At 42.5% G+C, this 12733-nt stretch overlaps 1 protein-coding gene across 1 annotated transcript in view; it reads left to right on the top strand.

The window, feature by feature from the left end:
• Positions 1 to 12733, top strand: part of Pcsk5 (proprotein convertase subtilisin/kexin type 5) — a 409124-nt gene that overhangs the window by 376326 nt on the left and 20065 nt on the right. Inside the window, exons 30-33 of the mRNA XM_032891692.1 lie at positions 156 to 351; positions 5384 to 5601; positions 9646 to 9882; positions 11626 to 11853. Coding sequence (XP_032747583.1) covers positions 156 to 351; positions 5384 to 5601; positions 9646 to 9882; positions 11626 to 11853 — 879 coding nt within the window. The remainder of the gene's footprint in view (positions 1 to 155; positions 352 to 5383; positions 5602 to 9645; positions 9883 to 11625; positions 11854 to 12733) is intronic.

Below are 12733 nucleotides of genomic sequence, written 5' to 3'. Positions count from 1 at the left end.
GTTTGCAAGCATGATCTAGTGTTTCAAATATCCAGACTTTGAAAAAAAGATTTAAAAAAAAATCAAAGCCTCTATGTGTGTGAGTCCTCCAATAATGTGTGTAATAACAGATCAACAATGACTGCTGTTCTCTGCCCTCCTACCTTGATTTCTAGGTACGTACCTGTGGTTGCAGGCCTGTGTTCCCTCCTGTCCCCAAGGCACTTGGCTGTCAGTCAGGAGTAGCAGCTGTGAAAAGTGTGCGGAGGGCTGTGCTTCCTGCTCCGGAGACGACCTTTGCCAACGGTGCCTGAGTCAGCCGAGCAACACTCTCCTCCTCCATGAGGGCAGGTGCTACCACAGCTGCCCAGAGTAAGTCTCCTCCTCCCTCTGATGTCACACTCTGGTCTCCACGGTTCTTCTGAGCAGCTCCTTCCTCCCACAGAACTCTCTCTGCACACTCAGAACACCTGCATAAATCATACGTGTTGGCTGTGACAGCGCCGTGGGCCACCGCAGCCAAAGCTTTACGTAAGATCAGATGCCCACTTCTCCCTGTGACTGGTCTATGCATGAATTTTCACTTCTGTAGCAGTAGTCACGTGACCTGTGTTGCACAGCAGTGGAGATGTGTTCTTCGAAGAACATTTTTAGGTGATGTCATCACTGGGTGATTTGCACGCTGTTCTTATGCAAACCTAGATACTGTTGCCTCCTCCACACAGAATCTATGAGGCCCCTCATTGACCAAAACGCATTTGTGCGATGCCTATTCTTTTTTCACCTCGTATCAGGAATTGGATGTTCTTGGTTCTCTTCTGCATTGTCAGTGCAGAGTTGTGATATGAGCCTCTTCTAAACTTTCAAGCAGGGCAGTTGTGAGTTATATATAGTAAAAGTAGCTACTTATGGGGTGCTGTGTTTTCTTTCAGCCCTCTCGTTTAAAATCCCTTTAAAATTCTAAGAGAGGAAGGAGCTGATCTGAGGAGCTTCACCAACAGGATTCACCTGTGAGGAAAGAGAACAACAGATTTAGCAAAAATGACAAGTCTCCTACATGACAATGTTAGGAAGCCCCACTTTGGTAACTTGGGGGTCACCAGGGGCACCAGAAGCCCCGTCTTCCCATTTTGTCCTTATTCCTTCCCTGGCTGCCTTCATTTGCTCACCCTGTAGAACCTTGGTTTGTTTTGTCTGCCTCAGCTACAAGTATCACCACCCCACTCAGTGACAAGCAGCTTAAGAAATAACTGTACTCCTTCCCTCCCTCCCTACCTCTCTCCTTTTCTTGGATTTCTTTCTAATTCCAACATTTAGGTATATCACTGTCTAAACTGGTTTCTAGAATAAGGATCAAGAGTTGCCATCTGCCTTTATCTTTTGGAACATCCAAAGGTCTCTTAGTGATGCCTAAGATTGCATAGTACCAAACCCTATGTGTAGATGCTCTTTTCTTCCATACCCATGATAAAATTCAGTTTATATATTAACCATAGTGAAAGATTAATAAAATAAAGTTATTATAGTAGTATAATGTAATAAGGTATATGAATACGGTCCCTTCTCACAATATCTTATTGTACTGTACTCACTCTTTACTGTGTGACACTATTCGTATGGAGAGACAAATGTCTATTCATCCTAGACAGAGAACCAATGGCAGACCAAAATATGACACTGCAAATGTCCATCATGGTAAATGATAAGTGTATTGAAGTTATTTATAGGAGTATGGGTGAGAGGTTACTTACAGAAGCATGGGCAACTCAAAGGAAGCTGCATTTTTAAAAACCCACCCGAGGATGAGGTGATAACTCATGAAACCTGGAACCTTGGGACTCTCTGGATAAAGGCAGATTGGCAGCTAGCAGGTTGAAGAGTCTTCTTTCCTTGGCAGGCCTTAATTATATAGCTGTGGGGAGGGAAAGACCTTGCATATTTAATCAATTTCAGGGACTTCCTGAAACTTCTGAGTTGTTTACTTCCTGAATTTTAATGATCCTCTTTTCAAAACTCTTGAGTCTCAAGGAGCTTCCCTTGAGAATAGAAAAATTTCATTTTTTGAGGAAATTGCTTCTTGAGGGTGATGCCCAGCATTAGCCTGCTATATGAAGATAATTTAAACATGAACACTGCAAAATCACCCACAAACCATTCTGATAATAGGAATAACTGTTGATGGATAAGTGCATATCACAACAAAATAGGTACATTGCATAGAAAGGAGCCTTGCAGAATCCTTATAGTCTAGGTCAATTTTATGCCAGCCAATAGCATATTCCTTAAGAAAGGAAAGCAAAGTTCTAAGACAGTCCTAGGGAAAAGGGGGTGTGAAGAAATGATTTAGAAACAGCTATAGTTTTTGAGTCCTTTTGATGTCCAGCTACCATGCTAAGATCTTGAAAGTAGCATCCCATAAACCCTCACATGAATTCTATTGCTTCGCCAGGAGTGGTGCAGCCAATAACACACACATCATGAAACACAAGTGAAGGTTGAGGAGGCACTTTCATATTCACTGCTCCTTCACTAGCCTCTGCCACCTCGGAATTGAAATAGTTGTCACAGCTGCTCCTTATGTAGTCACTGTTGCCAGTTCCTGATGCTTTCCTGGCTTCTTCAAATGTTTAAGAGACAATTCATTGAAGCAGGAAGAGAAGCTCTCTGCTTCTCTCTAATTAGCATTCCTTTCCTCACAGAATGGGTCAAGCTACTTTTTAAGGCAACTTCTTACATTTTTATTTATTTCTTATTTTATATGTTTAAGTGTTTTATTTGCATGTGTATGCATGTGTGCTGTGTGTCTGCTGGAATCCTCAGAGGTCAGAAGAGGGTACCAGAGCTCTTGAAATTGGGGTTATAGATAGTTGTGAACCACTGTGTGGATATCAGGACCAAACCTAAGTCCTCTGGAAAAACAAGTGCTCTTAATTGCTGAACCATCTTTCCTACCCCTAGGTTAAGTTTTTTTTTTAGGGAGTAATATGATGTGGGGTAATAAGCAGCCAAAATATTCTTTAATTTTTGAGCAGTAAGAAATCTAGAGGATGGCCGGGAAGGCCTACTCATAGTATGCAAAGAAATGGCCCTACCAGGGAGTCAAAAGATAGTCTACCATTAACTAGGGGGAACTACTTTTTCAATAAAGAAGACACCATGACCAAGATAACACTTTCAAAAGATAGTATTTAACTGGGGGCTTGCTAACACTTTCAGAGGGTTAATCCATTATCAACATGATGGGAGCATGGCAAAATAAAGTTAGGCATGGTGCTAGAGAAGTAGCTGAGAGTTATATCCTGATCCACAGGCAGCAAGCAAAGAAAGGGAGGTACTGGGCCTGGCATGGGCCTTTGAAACCTCAAAGCCCATCCCCAGAGACATACCTCCTAATCTTTCCCAGTCTACCACCTGATAACCTATACACACATTGTTGTGATTATTTAATAAGCAGTGAAACAGCATATAGGAGGCTGAGACAGGAGGATTGTGAATTTGGGGTTAGCCAAAGCTTTATAACAAGACCCTGACTCCAGGGGTGCAGGGAATGGGGAAGGCAACAAAAAAGTTCTCATGTCTACTGAAATTTGAAGTTTTGGTGAATGATAAAATTAAATCTTTTCTTAGCAGCTGGGCAATGTGATCTCAGATTTTTGTAGAATTTCAAATTACATAGTCTTTGCATAGTGAATATTTATCTGGGGCCAGGTTTTTATAACAAAGGACTTTGACTTTAATAATTTTATACAGATAGCTACTTTTTTTTTTGAGTGTCTCACCACATACCGCAAGCTGGACTAAAACTCACAAGCCTCCTGCTTCAACCTCCCATATGACAAGACTGGTGTTACCCATTACACGTTGAAAGAAATATTTCCTGTTTTTAAAACTCATTTATTTTCTTATCATGTGTATGTCTGTGTCTGCCTGTTGGGTATGTGTACATGAGTGCAGAGCCCAGAGAGGGTGGAGGCTTCAGATCCTCCGAAGTTGCAGCTGCACATGGCTCTGAGCCTGATGTGGACGCTGGAAACTGAACTTTGGAAGAGCAGCAAGAGCTCTTAACCATTAAACCATCTCTCCGTCCCCAATATTTGTCTTCTTAAATAGAAATAATATGAAACAAAACACTTAAAAACAGTGATATAAATATTGGGCATAGTGGTGCACACTTTCAATCCCAACAGTTGAAAGGCAGAGGAAGGCAAATATCTATGAGTTGGAGACCAGCCTGGTCTACATAGTGAGTTTCAGAATAGCCAGAGCTACAACAGTGACAAATATTTTGTAAAAATTGCTAGTTAATAGAGTGCTTTCTGCACAAACAAGAGGACCTAAGTTTGATCTCCAGAACCCACATAAATGCCAGGTACTGTGTCACACACCTATAATCTTGGTACTGAGGGAGCAGAGACAGGAGGATCCCCAGAGCTCTCCGGCCAGGAATCTACCAAAACTGATGAACACCAGATTAAGAAAGAATCTGTCAAAACAACATGGTGAGAGTGATAGAGGGAGGCCCCCAGTGTCAACGATTGACTTCCACACATGCACGCACAAGTATGCATGCATAAGCGCTGTCTTAAGGTTTCACCGCTGAGAAGAGACACCATGACCAAGACAACTCATATAAAAGTAAACTTTTAATTGGGGCTGGCTTATAATATCAGAGGTTTGGTCCATTATCATCCAGCAGAAAGCTTGGCAGCATCCAGGCAGGCATGGTGGTGGAGGGGCCTGAGAGTTCTACATCTTCACCCAAAGGCAGCCAGGAGGCTCTCACTCCAGCTAGCAGACAGCCAGGAGGAAGTAAGTGCTCTTCTGCACTGGGTGGAACCTGAGCACGGGAGGAGACCTCCCTTCCTGTGACCCACTTCCTCCAGCAAGGTCACACCTCCCCACAGTGCCACTCCCTAAGGACCAAGCATATTCAGATCAGCACAAGCACATATGTATATATTATCCACACACAAAAAAAAAAATATATAAAAAGAAAAACCATAGTCCCAGACCCTTTAAATGGTAGATGCCAAAAGCTGTTTCCAGAGTCAGATCTGTTTGAAATATCTGTGTGTGTGTGTGTGTGTGTGTGTGTGTGTGTGTGTGTGTGTGTGTGTGTGTTGTAAAGATCTAACAGAGAGAAAAGACAATGACAATTTGGGGGTAAATCAGGACAAAGTTTTAGACAAATTAAGTGCCTTTAAACAAACCATGTTCCCAAGGAAGATGCCCACCCCTTTCATTCTATTTTTCTAGACATTTTTTCACAACCGTCCCTCAGTGAGTCTAGTGGGTTCATTTTGATCGACAAGAGCAGCAGCCATTCCTTTTGGTCTGAATCCCTTTGTCAGCAGCCGAGACCCATCTCTCATTGATATAACTCCAATCTTCCTTCTTTCCATAGGGGCTTTTACGCAAAAGATGGTGTTTGTGAACACTGTAGTTCCCCTTGCAAAACATGCGAAGGAAATGCCACCAGCTGTCACTCTTGTGAAGGAGACTTCGTCCTCAACCATGGGGTGTGCTGGGAAACTTGCCCTGAAAAGCATGTGGCCGTGGAAGGAGTCTGTAAGCACTGTCCAGAGAGGTGCCAGGACTGCATCCATGAGAAAACTTGCAAAGGTACCTGAACGCATCCTGACGAAAACAAAAGTGTTCTCTCTTGCACAAAGGAACACAGGAACAAAGTGAAAGGAACCTGCCAAGTCTTTCTTTCCATGAAACGGGTGTACTATGCCCAAAACTGGTCTAGCAGGCACACCAAGCAGCAAATTTGACAGGTTTTTATCCTAATGTAGGAGTACTGTGTCTTTCCCCTATTGGCTGGGCTCCAACCTCACAGTCTTTCACAGTTGGTTAATGTTTTTTTAAAAAAAAATGCAGAAAAAAAAATAAAAGAAGCCGGCAAGTGGTTGGCCTCCCTGGACCATTGAGTTTGGCAAAGAGGCAGGAGGCAGCTCTTTATAAAGCCAAGCTTTACTGGGTGGAGAAGATAAAAAGATCTTAATTCCTTTGCATAAAGGTTGTACAGGGTGAGGACGATCTGTGGCGTATTGGCCCTTAATGGACTGACTAGTCATCGCTCATAGAAAACAAATGATAAACATTCCCACAATCCCAAAGGGGTCATGACCCTGAGGAGCCACTGGCTGGGGCCACTGAGAACCAAAAACAATCAATCTCCACCCTCCGTGAAATCCATCATCCGCTGGCCTACGGCTGAGGAAGCTGAGGGTGAGCTATAACTGCTTCCCCTGTGAACTCTGTAAGCTAAGACAAACAAGAGTTCTTATACAAATACTCAACTCTCACCTCAACGGGAATAAAAGACGTCTATTCTGGAGACAAACATGAATGCTCATGGCCTAGGAAGAGAGATTCAGGTTACCTTACATGCCATGATTTAATGTGACAAGTTCATGACATTTTCCTAGTTAGACCAAAAGGAAGTCATAAATTGAGGCTCTTTCTAGAGCGTTGGTGGCAATAGCAGGCAGGTTTCAGCAAAGTGAGGCGATCTCTGCTCTAGGCCCCACATAATAATGGTAGCTTTGAAGTTGGTAGAAATTGATGGTCTGTGGAGTTTACACCTTACAAAAGACTTTACCTGACAGTCACAATGGGCTGCTAAGGAGCTAAAGAAAGCCTACGATACTTTGATTCTGGATCCAAAATTCCAACATTCCATAATGGCGGCATCCTAATCAGCCGATTGGTCTTGAAGAATCCTAAGCATGGCCATTGCTTTTGTCTGAGAACTTCAGTTCATATATAGCATTTCTCAGGGCACTTGGATTTCAGATAAGAACCTCAAAACCTCACTCTGAGTTCAAGGTCTTACAGTAGAGACTGATCTGTCTCAAATATAAAAACACAAATCACATAGGCGACTGAGAAACAGTTATAAGATATGAGAGAAAGATGTAGATGATACAGAGTGAAGGCACCTACCACTTTTGATCCCACATGGTAGAAAAAGAGAAAATCAATTCCTGCAAGTTGTCCAGACACACACACAGACTCTCTCTCTCTCTCTCTCTCTCTCTCTCACACACACACACACACACACACACACACACACACTCTCTCTCTCACACACACACACACACACACACACATTCTCTCACTCTCTCTCACACACAGACATACACACAGACACTCTCTCTCTCTCTCTCTCACACACACACACACACACACACACACACACACACACACACACATAATGTAGGTTAAGTTACAAAAACATAAAGTTTGGGCAGCTTTAAACTGGGGGATAATGCTATGGCTTGAACAGACCTTTTCTTTGGAACAGTCTCCTAAGCAAAGGGGACTCAATGCTGTGGAAAAGATTCGCTTTGTGTGATCAACAGGGTTTTCTGAACCCATCCCCAATAAGACAGGGAACACAAAATATCTAGCAATGCATTCTTCATGACAATTAAACATCTGTTTGCCGATCTATCCTGTCAAAGAATGAAAAACTAACAAATCTAACAATCCCAAGCTTCCTTATATATGAAATCAAGTTTTGGGATATTTGTCACAGTTTTGAAAATCTATTTATGCTTTCTGATTTATTTTTCTTTTAGAATTTCATACATTGAATAATGTAAGCTTACATTGCTTTGCCTTCCTCTGCCCCTTCCAACTCCCCCAGTGTTTGTTCCCACTCACAAGTTCATGACTTCCTCTTCTTGAATTATCAAAGATTATATATACTATATATAATAATGCTAAATATATATACAATATATAGCTTATAATATGTATATACACATATATTAACTACATTCTACTGAGCCCATTTACTGTGGCTCTTATGCACATGTGCTTAGGGCTGACTACTTGGGATTAGATAATTTACCAGGAATCAGCCATTACCTCTAGGTCTTCATGTATGGCCTTGTGAAATTTACCTTGTGCTTTTTGGCATGTTTGATTTTGATGTCAGTATGTAGGTCTTGTTCACACAACCATTTTGTTGAGATGTTGTGGGTATAACATCCCTGTCACATCTGGAACACATGTTCCAGCAGCAGATCTCCTCGTCCCCTGGCTCTTATAATCTTCCCACCCCTCTTTTTCATGTTCCATGAGTGTATAGTAGTTATGTTGTAGATGTTCCATTTGGGGCTGCATGCCCCATGATCACTTAATCTCTGCATTTTGATCAGTTGTAGATCTCTACAGTACCTGCTGGGAAAAAAAGAAGCTTCTTTGAGAAGTATAGTGAGAGCTACATTTATCCGTGGGTATGGGCTTTAGAATGTAGTTAGAAAGCTAGTCATAATGGCACACACCTTTAATCCCAACACTTTGGAGGCAAAGACAGATGGATCTCTGTCTTTGATGGATCTGTGTGCTCAAGGCAAGTCTGGTCTACAAAGTGAGCTCCAGGACAGCCAGAGCTACTTACTGAGATCATGTCTCAAAAAACAAACAAACAAACAAAAATATAATGTAGTTAGAATGAAGAATGTAGGATGTCAGTAATAGGTTCTCCTCCAGGATTAGATAATTTATCAGGGACCCATCCCTAGAAAAGGCAGATTCCCATTCCATTCTGTCTCTGTCTTTCTGTCTTCCTGTGTTTCCTTCTCTGTCTTCCTTTGTCTTTCTCTTTGTGCTTCTCTCTGTCTCTTTGTCTTTGTCTCTGTGTGTGTCTCTATCTATCTATCTATCTATCTATCTATCTATCTATCTATCTATCTATCTATCTCTGCAGCCATTACCTGTAGTTTCTTCATGTATGGATGGGACCTTGTGAAATTTCTCCTGTGCATTGTTTGTGTGTGGGGGGGGGGTGCATAAAGATTCTGAAGTCTTAAAATTTCAGAAAAAATCCACAAATATAAAATAACACGCAATATATCTTTCTAGGTCTGGGTTAGCTTGCTCCATATAATAGCTTATAAAACAATGTTTCCCTATAGCTTTTTCAAACACCCTTAGTAGTATTTAGACTTCCTTCCCCTCTCTGTCTGTTTCTCTCTGTCTCTGTCTGCCTGTCTCTGTCTCTCTGTCTCTCTGTCTGTCTCTCTCTCTCTCTCTCTCTCTCTCTCTCTCTCTCTCTCTCTCTCTCTCTCTCTGTATTAATCTTCCTCTTCCCATTCATATCACCTGTATCCTTCTAGCCCCTTCTCTAGAGCTCCTTCTGCCCTCTCCCACCACGACCCTTTCCATCTTTTCTAGTACCTGTAGCTTCTTTGGGTCAAACACTGAAGTCTAAAGATTCAGAAAAAAAATCCACAAATATGAAAGAACATGCAACATGTCTTTCTGGGTCTGGATTAGCTTGCTCTGTATAATAGTTTCTAGATCTATGCATTAACCTGCAAATTTCATGATTTCATTTTTCTCTGCATCTCAATAGTAGCATATGGCTGTATCACAAGTTCAGTATTTATTCATCGATTGATGAGTATTTAAACTGATTCCATTTCCTAGGGATTGTGGGCACTGCAGCAATGAATGTAGCTGAGCAAGTGCCAAAGAGAGTGAATCCATTGGCCAAATGCTAAGGAGTGGTCCGGTGAATGGGGAGGGGCAAATGTCAGCCTAGGTCAAGAGGTTTAGAGAACTGAGAAGTGAGCTAGCCCACCACAAGAGTGATGACTTCTTCTGACCAATTCCTGACAATAACCTTCTACTTTCTCCTTCCCTCAGAGTGCATGCCTGATTTCTTTCTATACAATGACATGTGCCATCATTCCTGTCCCAAGAACTTCTATCCTGACATGCGCCAGTGTGTCCCCTGCCATAAAAACTGTCTGGGGTGCAATGGTCCCAAGGAAGATGACTGTAAGGCCTGTGCTGATGCTTCCAAGGTTCTCCACAATGGACTGTGTTTGGATGAGTGCCCTAAGGGAACCTACAAAGACGAAGTGAATGATGAATGCAGAGGTAAGGATTTCTGAGCTGTTTGAGTTAGCAAAGAGGACTGGGAAGCCTGTCCACACAAAACATGCTCTAGGACTGCCATAGTCTCCAGCCACAGGTCTCAAAATGTTCTTAACTTTCCTGTTCAAGGAAATGGATTTTGAATGAGAGTTCATTTTTAAAATATATCATTCATAAGCTTTGAGCATGTGAATCTGGCTAGTTACAGATTACATGACCCTACTAATGGCACATGCCTATCAAAAACGATTCTCCATGTAAGGGTTTACAAGAGCAGGTGAGCTTTTAAAGCCTGTCCTTGGGGGTTTGAACCACCAATGAGTTCATGCACTTAGTAAAAGATCCCATAGGGGACTTCCTCCCTACCTGTCATTTCCCTCTCTCCTTTCCTTATGACATCCTTCTCTTCAGCTTTTCCTAGCCTAAGTCCCCATTCATCTTCCATTTGTCACTTCTGTAACTACATGTTGCAGAAGGAGACTGATGGAACTGGAGAGCTGCATAGTAGTAAAGGCTTTGCCTAGCCTAACCTAGGTCCTGCACTCTACTCTTAGCACCGCATAAAATAATAAAACAAGAAAGGAGATAGGATCTGCAACTCCATCAGCGCCTTGATTTTTAACTGGGTATTCATCTTCCTTAATCTCTTTTTAGTTGCCAGGAAAACAGAAAAACAAATTGTCCATTATGAGGGGACTTCTAAAAAAAAAGAGCAAAGCATTCTAGGAGACCGGTTTTTCTAAAGCCCTGGGATGGATTACCATCTTCCATGAGCTCCTGGGTAGGAACTGGCAAGAGCATTTGTTAAGGGCCTAGATTCCCATGCTGTCCTGTCTCCCCCAACCTCCAGATGGAATCTTCCTATGCCACATAGGCTGGCCTTAAACTATCCCCCCTCTTGCCTTAAACTCCCAAGGGGTAGAGTTACAAATGTGTGCCACCATACCTGGCTAATTCTATCATCTTCTAGCTGAGTTGCTTAGCATCTTTGGTCCTAATTCCCTGATGCAGAGAGAATGTGATGGTTATCCTAGCAGTAAAGCCTATCCATCCAGGGAAGTTGAGGGCGTCTTCTGTGTGCTGTGTGCTGCTCCAGGCCTGGAGAGCACTGCACACAGAACCCCTGCCCTCACGGAGCTCACATTCTATTTGGAAAGGAAGATGCTGAGGACAGTTAGTCAAGAGAAACAAGTAAGACAGCAAAGTGAGTATGGGGAAAAGAGTAATTGAAATTGGGAGGGTTTTTTTTTTTTAAGATACCACCAAGAAAGGGAGGGAGCAATCAATGTAAGAAGAAATCTTCACATGTCTTCAAGAAAAGGATTCCAAGTAGAGGGGAGTTACCAGAAGCTCTAAGAGTAAACTGTTACCTATTGGTTGTCTAACATACCTGTCAAGCAAGCCCCTATTGTATGCAGGTCCTCTCACACTGGCACTGTGCATTCGCAGTAGACACCAATGATGCCTTTTACCATTGGGCAGTTATAATACACTCTAACAATTACTTTACTAGTGATTAGATAGAAGTATTCTAGGAGATTATGGAAAGACCATAGCAACAGGGACTCTAATGGTAGAAAGGCCACATACTGATGTGTGACTTTGCTCATAGTGTAGGGTGACCATGATCCCATACCCTGGGCACAGAGCTCTAGAAGTCTCCAGGAGCAAGAAATTCATTTCCTAGAAGGATGTTCCAGCCTTGCCCATCTCTCACCTCTGCTTGCTTGCCTTCCATGCCCACAGATTGCCCTGAGTCCTGCCTGATCTGCTCGTCGGCTTGGACCTGCCTGACCTGTCGGGAAGGCTTCACGGTAGTGCAGGACGTCTGCACGGCACCCAAGGAGTGTGCAGCCATTGAGTACTGGGATGTGGGCTCCCACCGGTGCCAGCCATGTCACAGGAAGTGCTCCCGCTGCTCAGGGCCTTCTGAGAACCAGTGCTATACCTGCCCCAGAGAGACTTTTCTTCTCAGTAAGTTGTAACACTTATGCCCAAGGCCAGCTGTGTTGTCTCTCCCTCTGTGAACCTGCTGAGCATGCTGCCTGATGCCCAGTGTGTGGGTCTCTCTCTCTCTCTCTCTCTCTCTCTCTCTCTCTCTCTCTCTCTCTCTCTCTCTCTCTCTCTCTCTCTCTGTCTGTCTTTACATGTCTTAAAAATTGTTAAATCTAATGAAAACAGATACAATGAGATGGTACCCATTGGTATCATACACTGCCCTTTGCCCACTTCACCCACTACTAACCTTCATCATCCTCCTCTGTTCAACTGTTTGCTAATCCTACAATCTACTCTTTTCTGAAACATTGAGGAGTAAGTTCAACATATCAATTTCTTTCCCATGAACATTTTGCTATATGTTTCATAGCCTAGGAACATTTCTTATGTGGAATATTGTCAATTCTAATAAATGTATGTCCATATAATTCTTTAATACACTATCACTGGGACTGAAGCGATGGGCCAGTGGTTCAGAGCACTTGCTCTTGCAGAAGACTCAGGTTTGATCCACAACACCTACAGTGATTGACAACTATTGTAATTCTACCTCCAGGAGATCTGATGTCCTCTTCTGATCTCTGAGTGTTCAAGTATACATGTGGTACACATACAAATATTCAGGCAAAAATATTAATACATATAAAACAAAATAAGTAAGTCTAAATCTTTTTAAAATATACTGTTCTATTAAATGGTCCCAGCTCATCCTTAGGATAGAACCAGGGAAAGGTCTTCATGTGTTTGCCTTCCGTCTGGAACACATTTGTATGTTATGCTGTGGACACTTGAGAAAAATTCAGTCCCTATTCTTCCTTTTGAATTAGTAAGTGTCTCCCCCATGTCGAGATGGTGA

Source organism: Rattus rattus, chromosome 2 (assembly GCF_011064425.1).
Source record: "Rattus rattus isolate New Zealand chromosome 2, Rrattus_CSIRO_v1, whole genome shotgun sequence".
NCBI classification, from domain to species: Eukaryota; Metazoa; Chordata; class Mammalia; order Rodentia; family Muridae; genus Rattus; species Rattus rattus.
The sequence above is the reverse complement of the archived record's forward strand: the minus strand, read 5'-3'. Positions and strand labels throughout refer to the sequence as shown.